The sequence below is a fragment of the Aristolochia californica genome, unplaced genomic scaffold (genome assembly GCF_029961685.1).
Source record: "Aristolochia californica isolate CCGP_79_NKW_82.1479 unplaced genomic scaffold, dmAriCali1.0.hap1 SCAF_2, whole genome shotgun sequence".
Taxonomy (NCBI): Eukaryota; Viridiplantae; Streptophyta; class Magnoliopsida; order Piperales; family Aristolochiaceae; genus Aristolochia; species Aristolochia californica.
In genome coordinates this window covers 44,260,129-44,278,892 of record NW_027181881.1, presented here as the reverse complement: position 1 = coordinate 44,278,892, position 18,764 = coordinate 44,260,129, and the positions used below count along the sequence as shown (strand labels likewise).

At 39.0% G+C, this 18,764-nt stretch overlaps 4 protein-coding genes and 2 non-coding genes across 7 annotated transcripts; 1 reads left to right on the top strand and 5 right to left on the bottom strand.

Moving 5' to 3' along the window:
• The first annotated feature begins 92 nt into the window (after positions 1-92).
• Positions 93-1,362, top strand: LOC137955353 (peptidyl-prolyl cis-trans isomerase FKBP17-2, chloroplastic). The gene is made up of 3 exons (XM_068802258.1): positions 93-541; positions 644-688; positions 777-1,362. Exons 1-3 carry the CDS (start codon positions 165-167, stop codon positions 1,129-1,131), a joined length of 777 nt encoding a protein of 258 aa, XP_068658359.1. The 5' UTR covers positions 93-164; the 3' UTR covers positions 1,132-1,362.
• A 312-nt stretch (positions 1,363-1,674) lies between these two features.
• LOC137956245 (HMG-Y-related protein A-like) lies at positions 1,675-2,822 on the bottom strand. Its single transcript, XM_068803640.1, has 2 exons — positions 2,678-2,822; positions 1,675-2,587 (listed from the first exon to the last, which is right to left on the bottom strand). Exons 1-2 carry the CDS (start codon positions 2,750-2,752, stop codon positions 1,874-1,876), a joined length of 789 nt encoding a protein of 262 aa, XP_068659741.1. The 5' UTR covers positions 2,753-2,822; the 3' UTR covers positions 1,675-1,873.
• A 2,900-nt stretch (positions 2,823-5,722) lies between these two features.
• TRNAI-AAU (transfer RNA isoleucine (anticodon AAU)) lies at positions 5,723-5,796 on the bottom strand. The gene has a single exon. It is a non-coding gene; the product is annotated as a tRNA-Ile (tRNA).
• A 200-nt stretch (positions 5,797-5,996) lies between these two features.
• On the bottom strand, positions 5,997-6,070 carry TRNAI-AAU (transfer RNA isoleucine (anticodon AAU)). Its single transcript has one exon. It is a non-coding gene; the product is annotated as a tRNA-Ile (tRNA).
• Positions 6,071-6,312: 242 nt separating this feature from the next.
• LOC137957026 (nudix hydrolase 25-like) lies at positions 6,313-9,014 on the bottom strand. Of its 2 annotated transcripts, none has more exons than XM_068804727.1 (6): positions 8,822-9,014; positions 8,201-8,251; positions 7,584-7,676; positions 7,231-7,325; positions 6,822-6,933; positions 6,313-6,603 (listed from the first exon to the last, which is right to left on the bottom strand). In XM_068804727.1, the coding sequence occupies exons 1-6, from the start codon at positions 8,885-8,887 to the stop codon at positions 6,514-6,516; spliced, it is 507 nt and encodes a 168-aa protein (XP_068660828.1). In that variant the 5' UTR covers positions 8,888-9,014; the 3' UTR covers positions 6,313-6,513. The 2 variants fall into 2 exon arrangements, with proteins under 2 accessions (XP_068660828.1, XP_068660827.1); XM_068804726.1 differs by having other exon boundaries at positions 8,868-8,897.
• Positions 9,015-11,116: 2,102 nt separating this feature from the next.
• On the bottom strand, positions 11,117-11,527 carry LOC137955134 (ABC transporter G family member STR-like). Its single transcript, XM_068802005.1, has one exon. The coding sequence runs from the start codon at positions 11,525-11,527 to the stop codon at positions 11,117-11,119; it is 411 nt and encodes a 136-aa protein (XP_068658106.1).
• Positions 11,528-18,764: the final 7,237 nt, after the last annotated feature.

Below are 18,764 nucleotides of genomic sequence, written 5' to 3'. Positions count from 1 at the left end.
TTGATCTTTTCGCTTTTGTCCAAGTCGAGCCCCGCTCAAAATTTCAACCACATAGAAGGGGAAAGGGATAAGGTGTAGTGTTGAAGATCTAAGATTATAAGCATAAAGGTAACCAACCATTGATGTGACTCTGCTCTTCCTCTTTCCCTCTTTTCTTTTCATCAATGGCTACTGTCTCTGGATCTGTATCGTTCCTTTCTCTCCCACCCACCAAGCTTCTTCATCTCTCATCTTCATCACAGTCACCATCACCATCACCTTCTTCCTCTTCATCTTCTTCCCCGCAAGTACCAGTAACCAATCCATCAACAAAGCCTCAATCTGAACCTCCGATACAATCCATCAGCGTTAAATCCCAAGGACTACCCAAACCCAAGGTCGCTGCCAGCGCCCCGGAGACCACTGACTGGGTAGCTTCAACCTTAACAAGGCGCTTCGGTCTTGGAGCCGGCCTTGCATGGGCTGGTTTCCTGGCCATTGGTGTCCTCTCTGAGCAGATCAAAACTCGCCTGGAGGCGTCTCAGCAAGAAGCAAATACCAAGTACTCTCCCTCCCTCCCTCTCTCTCTAAAGACTTTAAAGTTTACACCCGTCGTTTTATATGTTTGGGTTCATCGTCTAACCGGATCTTTTCCAACTTGCAGGGACGTGGAGGAGGCGAAGGAGGTGATACTGCCCAATGGCATCAGGTACATCCGTACTACCCAGAGTGACTTTCCGCACATTTTGTTTTCTCCCTTCGAATTTGAGCTCAACAGTTACTCGTACTGGTGATAGATACTACGAGACGAGAATCGGCGGCGGGGCACCGCCACGTCCAGGCGACTTGGTGGTGATTGATCTCAAGGGGCAGGTAGAAAGTAGTGGACAAGTGTTTGTTGACACATTTGGTGTAAACAAGAAGCCTCTTGCCCTGGTAATGGGATCACGGCCCTACACAAAGGGTATGTGCGAAGGAGTAGAATATGTTCTAAGGTCGATGAAAGCTGGAGGGAAGAGGAGGGTCATCGTCCCTCCCAGTCTTGGGTTTGGAGACAAGGGCGCTGATTTGGGTTCAGGACTCCAGATACCACCTTCTGCAACCTTGGAGTTCATTGTCCAAGTCGACAAAGTTTCCATTGCACCAGCATAATGACAGTGTTAGCATTGAGATCGTTCATAAAAGTGTTAGATAAAAATAAATCGGTTTGTCACCCGTTTGACAAATAGAATACAGTTGATACCTGATAGTGTGCAAAAAGGTCCTGGAATTAGCGACTAAATGGGTAATGGATGGATAGCCCCGATTATCAAATCATGCCGAGAGGCGTATTAAAAACTCTGACTTTGATTATCAACTATTTATCTTGGATAAAAAAAAAAAAACTGGGCGGCTGAACGCATTCTGAAAGTTACCATTTAATTAACTATGCCAAGTAATTCGACAAGATAGTAAGCACATCGAGGTTCATGCTGGAGGCTTTATTTTCTACCTGTAATAAAACGATGATCAATATTCAATGATCTTCAATTCATTTTCTGATTTCTGCTTCACTTAATCCAGTACACCGCGCCTTTCCTCCAGGACATGATCAAATCTCGTATCTCAAATTTTGATTTCCAATATGTAAAGAGTAAGGAAAGAATTAATGAGCCAGTGGCGCAGGCGCAGGCGCACGAGTAATGAAAACACATAAAAAACCAGAGGAATGAAGATTAACAATTAAACTGAACATCAACAGATTTTGTAAATTTGAGTAATTTTTCTGTTCAATGGTAGGTGATTATTGTACAACCTGCATAAATTACACCAAATTCCAACAAGGCAACCCACAATAATTGCAAACAGTCCTAGACACTAACTACAAAGAACAGACATCCCAGTACCTCCGTCTCTACTGAGCCTGTGGCGCAGGTGCGGAGGCAGATTCAAGTGCTGGAGCAATTTCGGCTGGCGGTACTGGAGCTGGCGCAGCAGCGACCACCTTCCTCGGCCTACCACGGGGTCTCTTCACCAGTGGAGAACTTGACACAACGGGTCCGCCGACTTTCCGCGGCCTGCCGCGAGATCTTTTCTCGTTCCCGTCAACCCTATCAACCTTTCTCGGTCTTCCACGGGGCCTTGGGGACTCCCCAACTGGCAACGGGATCTTGCTCTGTGGCACCGCGGCAGTGATCCCGCTGGCCGTTCCTGCTATCGGAACGGCCGCCAATGTGGCGATCGTAGCGGGGATGATAAACGAGTCCTTCCTCGGCCGGCCTCTAGGCCTCCGGGGTAATCCGGAGAGCCCCTCCGGCTTTGGTTTGGGCGGCCGACCGCGGCCACGCTTGGGGGCGGAGGGGTCGATGAGGGGCTTAGGCTTAGGCGGCCGTCCACGGCCCCTGGACTGGCCGAGAGAGTTAGGGTTTTTAGGCGGATTCTTGGGAAGCTTGTAGGAGTGTTTAACCATTTGAAGGACTCCCTTCTTCTTGAGGCGACGGAGGTGATGAGAGAGGAGAGCCGCGTGCGAGTGAGGAAGGTTGGAGAAAGAAGCATCGATGAACTTGGCGATGGCTTTCCTGCTCGAACCCTTCTTCTCGTTCAGGTCCACGATTGCCTTGATGATCATCTGAAACCGAAAAACAAGAAAAGGATAACGATTTATTAGGGTTTACAACACAAAAGTTTCCACTTCTCAAGTTTTCTTCATCTCGCTTACCTGCTCGTATGGCGGATGATGAGCGACCTGATGAGTGGGGACCGCGGCGGCCGGGGGAGGGCTGGAAGCCATCATCACCGGAAGAGATCAAATCAGAATTCGGACCAGAGTACCGGACTGCAGGGGGCCTGAGAAATGCTCTTTCTTTGTTTTAATTTTAATCATAAATAAGAAAAGAAGAAAAGGCAACCAATTTTGAAACCCTAATCGGACGACTGGGAGGCGAGGAGCGGTCTCCATCGGAGCGCCCAGGAGAGTCCTCGACGCCTCTCCACGGATCGCTGACGTGGACGGATTAGCATTGTTTTTTGTTACGTAGTGGGAGGCAGTCTCTCTGACTCTCTGGTCGCACTCGCTGTCCTCTCGTCAGGTGTCCGTGTCGAATTTATTACACTCAAACTGAAAAGTCGGGTTCGGACTTCGGGGGTCCGCCTCGGGCCAAGATTCCCCGAATCTACGCCCATCTCCACGTTCAATCTGACCAAGAACTGCCACCGTCCAAACTAGGTCGTACGACAGGATTTTATAGGCAAAGTATTTAAAAAATCTTTTTATTTATTTATTTATTTATTTATTATATTATTTATTTTTATTACTATATTAAATTAAGTGATAATTAAAATATTGTTAAAGTAAACATTTGATAAGCATTTATTGGAAATATATTATTAATTTTTATTACTACATTTAATTTGTGATTTAAGAGTTTTAATTAAAATATAGTTAATGTAAACATTTGATTTGTTTAATTATTATTTTTATAATTAATTAAACTAATTATCTATAATTTTGTGAAAATATATTATTAATTTATACTACTTAAAAATCTACTTATGTTTTTTATAAAATAATATATTTATTTATTTATTTTATTAATTATTTTATTACTATATTAAATTAGTGATTAAAAGTGATAATTAAAATATTATTAAAATAAGCATTTGATCAAGTATTATTGTTTAATTATTCTACTCTGATAATTAATTAAACTAATTTTTTTATTTTTTGAAAAATTATTATTAATTTGTACTACGTAAAAAATATATTTTATGTTATTAATTAAATAATATATTTAATTTTTATATATTCAATTAGTGATTTAAGAGTGATAATTAAAATTTTTTAAAGTAAGCATTTGATCAAGTATTTTTGTTAAATTATATTTTTTATAATTAATTAAACTAATAAAAAATTATTTTAGAAAATAAATTATTAATTTATATAACATAAAATCTATCTTATGTTATTAATAAAATATTGTATTTATTTATTATTATATTCATCACTGTTATATTTAAAAAAATTATTTATCTATTTTTTACAATTAATTAGTCTGCCAATTAATTTTCACACATAATTATTGTTTTTATTTAAACTAAACTAAACAGTAATTTATCTTAATTTATTAATAAAATAGCCCATTCGTATTTGTACTATGATTATGAGTTGCATAAGCATTATTTTTGCACTCTTATTATGACAACCTTTCCTATAAAAGCGAAAATGAAGGAAAATAATAGCCATGCGAGGACCAACAAGTAATGACATAAATGAGGGGTTAGTGCACAATGTAAGTGCGGAGGAAAACTAGAATACAATGAAAAGTACTTTCCCAGGGGAAAATGAAAGGGAATGTAAAGTTTTTTTTTTTTGTGTTAGTATGCGCAATGGAAAGTACTGTGTAAAGTACTTGTTTGCGTTAGTGTGCACAATAAAAAGTGTGGTGTAAAGTGCATATAAATTATTTATTAAATAAAATATTTTGATATATCTGACTATCATAAAATTAAATTAATATTAGTTAATAAATAAATTATATTAATATAATAATTAAACAAGTGCTTACTTTTATATTATTAATTTTGTAATCAAATTTAAATTTTGTAATATCTAAATATGAAATAATTATACAAATATCTTACTACATAGCATACTACATAAATATCGTAATAATAAAAATAAAAATAATACAAATATAACTCAATCACCTTTTTAATATAAAAAATTATATCTGCTCATACAAAAGTACAACACAAAAAATATTTAGTGACGTTAAAACATAATAGTCAATAATTTTGCCACATCTAAATTGCTAAAACATCTTAATAATATGATACTCTTGCAGATTGTATTGGGAACTCCTTTTGGGTACGTACGACTAGAATAAATTATTAAAAATAAATAAATTATTTTTTAATAACATAAGATATGTTTTAACATTAAAAACCACTAATTTAATACAATAATAAAAAATTAATAATAATATATATATATATATATATATATCGATAACATAATATATTTTTATGTATTATTAATTAATAATATATTGTTACAAATTTTAAAACTATTGGTTTAATTAATTATAGCAATGGGACAATTAAACCAAAACAATTTATCAAATATTTATTTTAACAATATTTTAATTACGACTATTAAATCACTAATTTAATATAGTAATTATAAAATAAATATATTAAAAAATAAAAATATTTGTTTTTTAATACAAAATAAAAATAATTATTTTTTAAATAAAAAATATAAATTATTATGGCAGTTTAATTTTTCCTAACTTAGGTCAAATTAAACTATCGTCTTCCTCACAGTGCGCGTCGTCTTCCTTATCGGTGGCAGACTATGGCGACGGGAGAGCAAGCAAAGGTGATGGAGGCAGCGAGCGACAGTGACAGAGGCAGTGCTCTAACAGTACACCGAGAGGGAGGCTGAGAAGCTTTGCGACGGAGGCAGAAGTAAAGTGATTGAAGTTGCCAAAGGTCGTGAGCGAGTGAAAGAGAATTTTTTTCTTCAAAACCTAGTTCGACAGAGGTTCCTTCCTGACAGCCCGAGCTCGAGATGTATTTGAGCGATGGTAAGTGAAATCAGAGGTCGATCCTCTGATTTCACTTACCATCATTTTATGCCTGAAACGGGGGAAAACATGATACAACTGTATTTCATTTTCCCCTATCACTTGCGGTATGCATTAATAGGAAAAACAAAACATTTGTTTTCTCACATTTCAGGACCACCTTTTCGTAAAAATAATGGCCCATGCAGGTTTCGAACCTGCGACCTTCGCGTTATTAGCACGACGCTCTAACCAACTGAGCTAATAGGCCTTGACGAAATTAAAAAAATATTTAATATTATATTATTGTTTCCCTAAAAGCAAAAATAAAAGAGGAAAAAATGTCCTATGCAGGTCTCGAACCTTGGCACGACGCTCTAACCAACTGAGCTAATAGGCCTCGACGAAAATAAAAATATATTTAATATTATATTATCGTTTCCTTAAAAACAAAAATAAAAGAGGAAAAAATGGCCTATGCAGGTCTCGAACCTGCGACCTTCGCGTTATTAGCACGACGCTCTAACCAACTGAGCTAATAGGCCATTACATTGGAAAAAAACTCCAATAATTATTAATATACATAACATCCCAACACTAACAGAATTTACCTATTTTTCTATGAACTTAAGAAGAAAAATATGCACTGCGTGTATGCTCATGAATTTGTTTTTATCGTGGGAATAATGTACATGTACTACCGCAACTAAATATGCTTCATATCTGCTGATCAAGGTCACCTTTTTTATGGAAAAATATACTTTGAAAAACTAATCACCTCTAAGATTTCAAGCGTTTCTTATTCCCTGTTTTCTGCTTAAGATGGCAGCAAAGCCTTCAAGACTACAACCAATGGCCTCTTTTTTACCATAATATTCATCATAAAGCACCTGATAAAAAAAGCATGCGAAGAAATATCAGATGTAGTATCTTAACAAGTCACACGCATTTCTGCAGATAATTATAATTACATTGTTTGCTGTTAATACTAAGTGCTTGTGGATGTTGCTTTGCGGCTGAGGTAAGGCATGAAGGTTTTAATGACTTCCTCATATGTAGGTCTCTTGTAGTCCACAGCCTGCATTCAAACAATTTTGCCTTTCAGTGTTCATGATGCTTTTGGGAATTTCAGCTTGCCATCGAGGGAATGAAATAACAGAGGACCAACCTATGGTACTAATGAAGGAAATCCTAGTATTATGCAATATCATTGACTTTGAAAGGGCTTATTATCATCGACATAGATTGCCCCACTTCCATTTTGAGAATTTCAAAAGTTGTTTCACTAAACTTTACCTGCTCAACGACTTCCTCAGGCAAGGTCCATTTCCATTCTGAGAATTCTGACTCTACTCCTGCATTAGCTAAGTTGATCTCAGTATCATCCTTCGTGAATTTCATGAGGAACCTGCAAATTTTCATATTGTGAATAAGATGCATGAAAGAAGCAGAAAGCCAAGTTAAGAATTAGAAACATGAAGTTGTTAAAGAAATCAATTTGCATGACATGCAGGGGATAGACATCCTAATTAATATTCGAACCGTTAAGAAGAGTGAAATATCTTAAGTATATGATGCCCCCATTTGCACCAAGCAAAACAAGATGAAAAAAGTGAATTGGGTTCTTTGAAACTCTAGTATCTCTGTAGTAATATAACAGGACATGGAATTCCATCTACTGTATAAATATACACAAGAAACTCACCACTTTTGTGCTTGGCCATTCCATTGTCCCCCCCATAAGCGGTTGACTTTGGCTTTCACGGGTGAGGGGAAGTCATAGGTCAACCAGTGTGGTACCTGTCCAATAGCCCAAGTGCGACATCATGTAAAAACATAGTAAAAGAGAAGAAAACAGGGGAGAAATGTAAGGAAGATGAGAACAACAAAGTCTCTGAACTCTCCCCAAAATGATTAATTGGCTAGGATGGTAAATATTTCCTCGACTAGTTCATAACCTCTTTGAAGGATATTAACATCGTATCCTCCATGTGGCCTATGGCCAAAGGTCCAATTGGTTTCGGAAATTTTAATATTAACAGAAATTTTAGATCTTACCTCTGCAACGATTTCAGCTGATACAATACCAGTTTCTTCACGTAGTTCTCTAAATGCTGCAGTTCTTGGTTCTTCACCATCATCAATGCCCCCCTGCATCAACTTGGTCAATATTGGTTCTGAACCAAAATGATGATTAAGAGACTTTTTAAAGTGGGCAAAACTTCTTCTCGTTTATTGTACTTGAGGTATACAGAAGTTGGCATTTTTTTGAAGCCAAAGAAACTAAAATGTTATTGTATCAAGAACGTTGTTGAAGTTCTGAAGTGGTTGTAAGTCTCTAGTGCTGGAAAACTACTGCCAAGCCCCCACTTAGATTCCCTAGAGGAGAGGAGGGAAAAAAAGCACGAACGTGTAGCTCCGTTTCAAATTAACTTCCCAACTTCTGAAAGGGGGCAAATGCTTGAACTTGGAAGATAATGCTTTATTAGCAAATAAAGTGTTCTGCAAATTTTTTGTAAACCTCGCAACCTAGTATTTTCAGTATCTTCGTCCGTCCACTACCAGATCTTAGAAGCACAGCCAGAGGCTTCTTGTCCTTTGAATATACGAATTATTTCTCAGCCTAGTTGTAATAAAACCAGTAATTTAGAGTCGAGTACGGTGAAAAATAATACCTGGGGCATCTGCCAGGCTCCAGGTACATTCAGCCTCGAAGCAACAAAAACCTGTACCATGAATCTCTCATATATTACTGCCTTTGATGGTGAACTCAAACTGAAGGACAGAGAGAGAGAGAGAGAGAGAAAGAGAGCGCAACTGATGAAGTAAAAAAGACTTATCTGAGGCAAAACAAAACGTGATACTCAACCACCAATTTTCTCTTTCAAAAAAGTTGGATTCCAACAACGACTAAAGAACGTCATTTAACATCAGAAAGTAGTACACAAAATCCAAAGTGTATTTCTTCATCGTTTCGAAATTGTCAAATTCAATTCTCCTTAACAATTTTTCCTTACGGATAACGATAATGCTACTTGTGGCAGCCTACCTGAGCCAGCTCTTTTATATCAACGAAAAAGAAAAAACAAAAAATTAAAAAGACAGTAGCAATTGCTTGGCCGAAACACAGTTTCTCTTACACTGAGAATAAATTACAAACATCTGGATCGACTCAAAACCGGTAAAGCTGAAATACACATTCTGATTTGGAGAGTACCAACCATACTAGTCCACAGATTCATACCTAAAACTACTTGAAGAAACACATCAGAAACCATATCCAGAGAACTCCGTACCTGATTCTGAGAATTAACGAGACAGACACCAACGTTAGGTCTATACCACGCGGGGAGCCCCTCCATGGCAGCCGGTTCAAACTCAATGAGAAGCCGACGCAAGCCTTCCTTTCTCTTCTTCCTGATGCCGTAAACCTGAGCTCTCGACGGCCTTTGAGGGTCGCACTCTCGCACTGCACCTCGACGCTCTGCCCACCAGGCATGATCTCAACTGAGCTACGGGAGCATTAAATTAATAAAAGAACTCTGAAAAGCAGAAGGAGGCATCTGATGATGGACGGTTGCGGGAGTCAAAATGCGCATTCGGGATAAAAAGGGAAGAGGAAAAGAAAAAGTACCCTCCGTGAGGGTTGACTTTTCTGCCGAGGAGCATCTAATCATTCTATTCTGTGATTGTATCTCGTTGACAACGAATCTATACTCAGTACGGGACCCACTCCTAGAATCGCGGTTCCAGATCGATTACGTGTTGACAAAACCGACCCGACCCAGTTGTAGCCAGTAGACCGCCCACTTTGGCTGTGCTGCTGGCATCATAATTCACTCTCACTAATTGGAACGGATATCCTTACAACGAAATTAGGTGTATTTATTAATTTTTTAAAATATTTATTTTAATTTTAATTTATTTTTGTCTTATGTATTCACCATGTTTACTATACAATTACAAGTTTTAAATTTGATTTTTTTAACAAATAATTAACGATTACTTGATTAATTGAATACATTGTTGCCTAAGGGAATTGAATTTTTACTATTTTAAAACAAGTGTGCCAATTTTTTTTATCGATGTTCTCTAGTGGTATTCAACCTTTACTTGAAAATTTTATTCGATTTGATTTATTAATTGGGATATACACAACAGAGTTTGACTATCTCTTATGTCACATATATGCTCAAATGCCTGAGCGAATTAATTTTTTACTATTTTAAAACAAGTGTGTCAATTTTCTTATCGATGTTCTCTAGTGGTATTTACGACCCAATAACTTTTACTTGAAATTTTTCTTTAATTTGATTTATAAATTGGGATATACATAAAAGATATTTTGACTAATACCCGCCCAAGATTTCAACTAGATTTTAGCTATAGTAAACTCTTATATCTATAATTAAGGTCCCATATCAACCTAATAATATAAATGTAAAATACAAAAGAAGAAAGACTTACACCGATTGTATTTGGTGGAAAAATTATTTTTTCCTTTGTAATTTCCAAACTTTCAACTTTGGAGCACAAATGAAAATGAGTTTGGAGTTTGATAGAATGTAATACAAAGAGGAAATCGAGAGAAATAAGGTTTTTGCAAAGTCTTTAGAATTTTTTTCGCAAAATTGACTTTAAAATGAAATTTAAGTATTAAATGCTTTGAAAATGGTAGGTTTGCAAACAAATGCTTAGTTACATTGTTAAGGAACTGTTTGGTAAGGTATTTAAAGAAGAAGAAAAAACAAGGGCAATAAGGTAGAGAATAAACATGAAAGAAAGCTTCCCATGCTTCCTTTAGAGTTTTGGGGAGGGAGAGAAAATTGAATTAGAACCTCAAACTCAACACATATTTCTTCACACTAGTGGCCCTAAGTCGATTAGGAAGACTAAACTTTTGTCTAGCCCATACTATCAATAGAATGAGTTTTGCACTCTTAGCTAGAAAAACACATGAAAGTGAGCTGAAATTCCCTTTTATGTCCACTATAAGTGATTCAATTCAAGACCAAAGTTTGTAATTTTTTAGGGGGTATTTGGAATCCAAGAAAGGAAAAAAAAAAAGGAAAAATATGAAGCGGTGGCGGCAAATATTTTTTCTTGTTTTATTTTTTCAAAATACCTCTGGCGAGATTGCACGAAGAAAGGGAAGAGAAAATACCAGGTATGGGCAACAACAGTGGGCTGCAGCTACAGAGACTGCTTCCGATAAAGATTTTCAGCGACGGCAGACTAGTTCTGATTAATCGATCGAAAGCTCTGATACCAAATAAAATATATGAATGATAAATAATATTGTCATGATTATTATTGATCAGGTGTAAACTATTTATAGAATTATACAGAGAGTTTGTAGGTGATTAGGACTCTACAATTTGAGTCTATCTCTAATTCAATCAGTAGTTATCTTTATCTCTATCACTATATTTATCTTGATCTCTATCAGTCGCCACCACTGTTTCATTTTCTCACATTCTTGGAGTATAACCTGAGAACTAGATAGAAGAAAAGGCGATACAGAATGCCCCAAACAAGCACGATGGCCACATCTTCCCAGATGCTCTACATTTTGATTCCCATGGTGGCGACTATGTCTTCTCCGATGAGAATGCTGCAAGTGAGAGATTTTGTAGGCTTTGGTGAAGTTTGCTAATCTTCAAATCGCTGAGAGGACCAAGGGAGAGGTCTAGAAAGCTGCCCCCATAACAGTGCTTAGCTCCCTTGAACTCGTTCAACATGAGAACCTCAAATGGGTACTTGATTGTCGAAATATAGTGAAGCCAACGCCAGTAAACTGGTATGTGCTCCCGCTTCAGAAAGAATCCACAGGTGAGGAAGAAGAGGGCCGTTATGGTGATCACTACAGCGTAACCGGTTATGTAACTCGGCACCAGCGCAGTCACTGCCATGACAAAGGCGTCGGTGGTTATGAGTGACGCGTAGAGGATAAGCCAGAAGTAGAAAAGGCTGCTATTGAGATTGAACATCATTCTGGTCATGATTGCGAAAGTGAAAGCCTGAATTGTGGAAGAAAGACAAGGAGCAAAGCGATGATGTTTGAGGATGCTTGGTAAGCATTATGGGCCGTCTCTCTCATGAAAATGAATCTTTCCTGAATGAATGTTGGGACTGCATTGTTGGAGGAGAAGAAGACGAGACACACAACGAAGATATAAAAGTTGAGGAGATGATTGATCGTCTTGAAGTTGGTATGGTGCAAGTTCTTGAAGAGGGTAGAGAGAATTATACCCATTACAATGAAAACAATCTCTCTAGAGAGAGTTCGGGGGGTTCAGATCACGTTCAGAGTATTCAGCCATGAGAGAGGACTGCAACCTCGCGGAGCCATGGATTTGCAAACTTGACTCCCATTTTTGGTTCAGCGAACTAATGGGGTTGAAGATTTAGTTGGGGTTGAGATTCATGGTAAGACAGTTGGTAAGGGCTTGGTGATGGAATGAAAACAGGCGTCTTTCCAACCTTGTTATCCTAATCCAAATAGGATTTTCAAAAACCTGATCGAGCCATGCCCACCCTTTCAAAATTTGACTGAGATTCCATCCAGCACACAAAGGCAGCCTAAAGAATTGTCTATAAAGGTTCTCAACATGTTACAAACTTGCCTATTTTGGTAGAACAAATTTGGTAGAGACAGAATTCTAAACGATAGTACAACATTAGCTTTTACTGTTTCTTTGTAATTCAAGAAGTCATTTATTTGTATTGACAACAAATACAACAAATCTCTATGACTTTAAATACATACAAAACTAGAATAAACACAAGCCAATTTGAAGCATAGTTTGAAAAATAGGATTCACTAATACATTGGCACATCACAAACATTTTATGTGGTTCAGGACGATTTAGCCCCATCTTTGGCTTGTCTAGACTCTAACTGCAATTAAATACCAACATTAATGCACGCTAGCTCAAAATAATCATTATATAAACAATGTCATTCGCAGCTACTTTGTATTTTGAGTGTTTGATGAGCCAATCAATGACCACATCAATGTTTATAGACTCCTTGCATGAGATCATGTAACAGCAAACCTCTCTGTCAGTGGTAGATTCCAAGCCCCTGTTTGCCCCACCATTATCACACACACAAAACAGATAAAAGAGAGCCTGAAAGTGGTTTTCTAATTTAAAGACAAAATGTATAACTTAAACTTTCTCATAGGTCTGAACTCTGAACTCACAATTGATCCACCAACGCCTGCTTAGATAGGGATTCAGATTTGTTAATCTTGTCGCCGTGCACCTGAAGAGGGATCCTACTTAATGATGGTGTTAGAATCTCGAATGGCAAAGAGCCGTTGAGCTCTGTTGTCGGGAGAGAGTCGGGAAGACGAAGACGAAGACGCAAAAATTAATTTTCTCATTCCGATTGATTTACAGGATACAGATGGGTTTTTAAAGAGTAAGGGGCAAAATAGTAAAAATACAATTATTACATAAAATGAATTAATAAAATAAATAAAAATATTCTAATACTCCCCCTCAAGGTGGCTTATAAATATCCTTGACAGCCATCTTGGACAACAAAGAAAAAAGGTGAGTAAAGGGAAGAGGTTTAGTGAACATGTCAGCTAACTGGTATGGAGAACGAATGGGAAGTAACTTGAGGACGCCCGAACTAACACGTTCACGAACAAAATGGCAATCAATCTCAATGTGTTTAGTACGCTCATGAAATGTAGGGTTAGAAGCAATATAGATCGCAGCTTGATTGTCACAGTAGAGTAACGCAGGAGAGTCGACTTTGACGTGAAAATCTTGAAGCAGTTGCTGTAACCAAATAAGTTCACTGGCAGTTGAAGAAAGTGCTCTATATTCAGCTTCGGCGGAGGAGCGAGAGACGGTGGTCTGCTTTTTGGCCTTCCAGGAGACCAAAGAATCACCAATGAAGATGCAAAAGCCGGTAGTAGAGCGGCGAGAATCAAGGCATGAGCCCCAATCAGCATCAGAGTAGGCGCGTACCTGCAAAGAAGAAGTAGAAGAAAACAACAAACCTTGACCAGGACTGGTCTTGAGATATCGAAGTAGGTGATGGACTGCCTGGAGATGAGGAAGGCGGGGTTGGGCCACAAATTGAGTGAGCTTGTGAACAGCAAAGGTAATGTCGGGACGAGATAAAGTGAGGTAAAGTAGTTTCCCAACAAGCCGCCGATAATGGGTTATATCAGGAAGCAGGTCGCCGTCAGTGGCAGTTAAATTAAGCTTGGGATCCATGGGAACACGAGTAGGTTTACAAGCTAGGTAACCTGAGTCTTCAAGTAATTGTAAGGTGTAATGATGTTGAGAAAGCACAATACCCGTCTTGGAGTGAGCAATTTCAAGACCAAGGAAGTGCTTAAGACAACCAAGGTCCTTGAGCTTGAACTGAGTATGCAGAAAATGTTTAAGCTCATTAATAACACTAGAGGAAGGACCAGTGAGGATGATATCATCCACATAAACCAATAGGGCAACAAAGAAGGAACCATGACCTTTGGTGAAGAGAGAGTAATCAGATTTCGATTGGAGAAAGCCATAAGTGATTAAAACATGAGAAAATTTGGAATACCATTGCCGCGAAGCTTGTTTGAGGCCATAAAGGGACTTGTGAAGCTTGCAAACGAGTTTGGTGGAAGAGGGAGAGGACTCCCCCTGCCGAAGGTACCCAAGAGGAAGATCCATATAGATTTCTTCAAAAAGATCACCATGTAGAAAGGCGTTGTTGACATCAAGCTGAGCGAGATGCCAACCGTGAGAAGCAGCAAGGGCAAGAAGAACTTTCACAGTGACTAATTTGGCTACTGGAGAGAAAGTGTCAACAAAGTCCAAACCCTCTTGTTGGGTATAGCCTTTAGTTACCAAACGAGCCTTATATCGCTCAATAGAGCCATCAGAATTAAGTTTGATTTTATAGACCCATTTGCAGCCAATGGTATGTTTATCAGGAGGTAGAGGAGTGACGGTCCAGGTATTCTTGGCTTCCAGGGCGGCCAACTCATCACGCATAGCCAACCTCCAGTCAAGACATTTCACGGCTTGGTGATAGTACTGAGGTTCATCTTGAGAAGATAGGGTGAGTACAAAATTTCTGTGCGAATTAGAAAGGGCATGGTAAGAAATGGAATTAGAGAGTGGATAAGGCGTACAGGAGGAAGCAGAGGATGAAGAGCCTGTAATTAAATTACAGTGATAATCCCGCAGGTAATGAGGTGGATGAGTCGCCCTAGTAGAAGTTCGAAGAGGAGCAACAGTGGAAGAGGAAGGAATAAGTGTAGGAAGATTAGGAGGGGAGGGATCATCAATTGGAACACCAGGAATAACTGGAGAATCATGATGGGGGGTAGAATCAAGGTCAGGAAAAGGCGGAGCGTGGAGGGAGGAATGAGGCAGAACAAAATCAGGGAAGGGGTCAGTAAGTTGAGTTGAACTAGTAATAGTATGAAAAGGGAAAACCTCTTCATGGAACACGACATCTCTGGAAAGAAAAACTTGGTGAGTCTCAACATCATAGAATTTATACCCTTTTACACCAGCTGGATAACCAAGAAAAACACAAACCCGAGCACGTGGGTGGAACTTGGGGCGATGAGCAGCTAAGGTGGAAACAAAAGCTAAACAGCCAAAAACACGAAAGAGGGAATAATCAGGAGAGCGGTTGTAGAGCAAATGAAAGGGTGTGTTGTGTTGCAAGAGGGGAGAAGGAGTTCTATTAATTAAGAAAGCCGCGGTAAGAATACACTCGGTCCAAAAAGAGACAGAAATGTGTGATTGAAAAAATAAAGACCGAGCCACATTCAAAAGGTGTTGATGTTTTCTTTCAGCAACCGAGTTTTGTTGAGGCCGTTCAACACATGAAAATTGGTGCAAAACGCCGTGAGCGTGAAAAAAATCAACAAAGGATAATTCAGGGGCATTATCAGAGCGAATTTTTTTGATTTTGGCATTAAATTGCGTAGAAACCATGGTAAAAAAATGCGGTATCACAGAAATAGCATCAGATTTAGTCTTCAGTAGATAAATCCAAGTAAATCGAGTACAATCATCAACAAGAGTTAAAAAAAAACGATGGCCAGTATAAGAGACAGTTTGATATGGTCCCCAAATATCACAGTGCACAAGATCAAAAGGAAATTTGGATAAATGATTATGAGATTCAAAAGATAGTCTACGTTGTTTAGCAAGAGGACAAATATAACAAGGATCTGCTTTGTGTAATCTAGTTACATCACAGTGCAACTGATCCTTCAAAAAATCAAGGCGCTGGAAAGAAATGTGTCCTAACCTATTATACCAAACATGGGCAGAAACATTGCTAACAAAAACATGAGAAGCAGAGGGCAAATGTTGAGCACGGAGGACATAAAGATCTTGAACTTTGTCACCCTTGCCAATCGTCCGCTGGGTGGAGAGATCCTGGATAACAAAACAATCAGGAAAGAAACTTACTGTAAGACCAGAAGCAGTAACTAAAACACTAACAGAGATTAAGTTGAATTGGAATTGAGGAACAAATAGTACGTCTTTAAGTAGAAGGTGAGAATGTAATTTAATATCACCAGCAAAGCGGACTAAAAGATGAGAATTATCTGGCAAGGTAACGGTAGCATGAGGAATAGCATGCAAGGAGATAAAAATATGAGCTTGAGAGCAAATATGTCGAGTAGCTCCGGAGTCGACAATCCAGAATGGAGTGGAAGAACATAAACCACGTAAGGAGACAGAAAAACAAGTACCTGCCAAGCAACTGGATGTAGAAGAGTCTGGAGCAGTGGTGACCGTGGCTGAGCTACGCAGTTGGGTAGAAAGCATGGATATGAGCTGCTGACATTGAGTGGGGTCCAGATTCTGAATAAAACCCCCGACAGAAGAAGAACCAGGGCGAGCATCCACAAGGGAAACTTGATGAACAGCAGCAGGAGAATTTGGCTTGGTGTTGAATGTAGATCCAGACGGATAACCATGGAGCTTGAAGCAACGAGAGATGGTATGGCCAGTAATCTTGCAGTGGGTACAGTAATACTTGTCCTTGTTTGGATTCCGAGGAGCACTGGAATTCTGAGTCCGGGAAGTGTGGTTAGGCGGAGGGCGTGGAGCATTGTAACCTCTGTCAGGGTGGGGGTGGTTCCCAGATTTACTAACTTCTATCTTGTCAGATTTAACTGCAAACGCCATTGTGTCAGTGGGAGCATTCGAACCCGAGGCATGAGTAGTTCGTCGTTGTTGTTCCTCTTGGACAACCAGAGAAAAAACACGGTTAAGAGGGGGCATCGGATCCATGAGGAGCAACTGACCACGAACATGAGAGAAAGAGTCGTCAAGGCCCATTAGGAAGGACATGATATACTCCATATGGTGGTGATCATTCAGATTCGTAACGCCATCGCATGAGCATTTCCCACAAGAACAATGAGGACGGTAGTTGCGCAGTTCTTCCCAAATAGTTTTCAATTTGGTAAAGTAAGTACTAACTGAATCCTTGTCTTGACGCAAGTTCATCAATTCCCGTTTAAGCTGAAAAATACGAGGGCCGTTCCGCTGTTGAAAACGATCCCGAAGATCGAGCCAAATTTCCGTGGCAGATGCAGCAAAGATAACACTCGCAGAAAGTTCCTTGGAGACGGAATTTAAGATCCAAGAGATAACCATATTGTTGTTCCGGGTCCAGGAGTTTAGCAGAATAGGATCAACACTGGGAGGTTCAAGAATGGAGCCATCGACAAAACCAACTTTGTTCTTTACGGATAGGGCGATCAACATGGCACGACTCCAACTAGTGTAATTTTCGCCGGTAAGAAGTTGAGAGACAAGGACTTGCCCGGGGCTGTCTGAGTGGTGGATATAGTACGGATTCGATGATTCATCAAAAACTGAGCGAGCCGAACTGGTACATAAACCAGAATCTGAAGATGAATAAGTCTCCATGGAGCACTGACCACCAATGCAGCTCCAAATTTTTTTTTTTTTGTCAGATCTTCAAAATACCCAAACTGCCCTCGAGATGATACCAACCTCGAACAAAAGAACAACTGTGCTCAGCTCTCGGCCAACCAGAGAAGGCCAGAAGAAAATCAGGTCTCGGCGACCCTCTCGGCGCCAGAAAAGATGTCTCCTCAACGAATCCAGGAAGACGCCCAAAAAAAAAAACGGAAACGAACGCAGCCAAAGAAACAACCTCTCGGCGACGAAATCCAGAGAAAAATAAAATGGAAACAGGAACTAACCTCTTTGCCGGGAATAACCACCGGAAACAAGACGCCGGAAATACCAGATGAGCCTCCCAATAGCTTGAATCGCAGATTCAAGTCCGAACAGAGGGCGGAAACCTCTTTGTCGGAAATAATGGCGAAACCGCCGGAAAATAGTAGCCGGAAAAGGAAAGGAGGGGCCGTCGTCGGAAGGGGAATCAGAAATGGCGGATCGTCCGCTCTGATACCATGTTAGAATCTCGAATGGCAAAGAGCCGTTGAGCTCTGTCGTCGGGAGAGAGTCGGGAAGACGAAGACAAAGACGCAAAAATTAATTTTCTCATTCCGATTGATTTACAGGATACAGATGGGTTTTTAAAGAGTAAGGGGTAAAATAGTAAAAATATAATTATTACATAAAATGAATTAATAAAATAAATAAAAACATTCTAATAGATGGCTTTGTCATGTAACTTACTTCTTGATATAGGCACGGTCTCTATCAGCTGCATCAACAACATAAGACAAGATGCAATGCTAAAAGCATGCTTCACACAGAATTAGTGTTTATCTAACAGTTCTTGGGTTATGGAAAAGCCCAAAGGAACAAATCAAAGTATCACAAAGTTCCTTGATTGATAAGAACTAAAATACATTGGGAGACTCTTCTAGACTTGCTAATGTTTTACCTATAAAATGCACAATCTCATCAAAATTCTTATCAAGATCAGCAAACATAAGATGTTTCAACTAGTCTTGTCGTCCTAATAAACAAAATTCTGAATTGCAACTACAAATAAGAAGCAGTTTCAAATTAATGTTGAGGGATGGACCTGACCTCGTGGACAAGTGGGAAAACGACGGCGGGGGCAAGGGACCCAGCCAGCTCAACCATTTAAACAAGTAGCTTATAGATGAAAACGAATAAGAACTCGATGACACAAGCTACTCGCTTTCAAACTGTAAAGGCTCAGCGAAAGAGCTTGATAAAACGAAACAGAAATAAAAGCGGAAGAGTGATTAAAAAGAATAAAGAAAAAGACGATAA

Bases quoted from the DNA above. Each gene is read 5' to 3' on its own strand.
- LOC137955353 (XM_068802258.1), top strand. From the start codon at position 165: ATGGCTACTGTCTCTGGATCTGTATCGTTCCTTTCTCTCCCACCCACC. The intron at 542-643 runs GTACTCTCCCTC...TCCAACTTGCAG, and splicing joins CAGCAAGAAGCAAATACCAA to GGACGTGGAGGAGGCGAAGG. The intron at 689-776 runs GTACATCCGTAC...TACTGGTGATAG, and splicing joins ATACTGCCCAATGGCATCAG to ATACTACGAGACGAGAATCG.
- LOC137956245 (XM_068803640.1), bottom strand. From the start codon at position 2,752: ATGATGGCTTCCAGCCCTCCCCCGGCCGCCGCGGTCCCCACTCATCAG. The intron at 2,588-2,677 runs GTAAGCGAGATG...TTTCGGTTTCAG, and splicing joins ATCATCCGCCATACGAGCAG to ATGATCATCAAGGCAATCGT.
- LOC137957026 (XM_068804727.1), bottom strand. From the start codon at position 8,887: ATGGAGGGGCTCCCCGCGTGGTATAGACCTAACGTTGGTGTCTGTCTC. The intron at 8,252-8,821 runs GTACGGAGTTCT...TTCATGGTACAG, and splicing joins TCGTTAATTCTCAGAATCAG to GTTTTTGTTGCTTCGAGGCT. The intron at 7,326-7,583 runs GTAAGATCTAAA...GCTATTGGACAG, and splicing joins CAGCTGAAATCGTTGCAGAG to GTACCACACTGGTTGACCTA.
- LOC137955134 (XM_068802005.1), bottom strand. From the start codon at position 11,527: ATGACCAGAATGATGTTCAATCTCAATAGCAGCCTTTTCTACTTCTGG.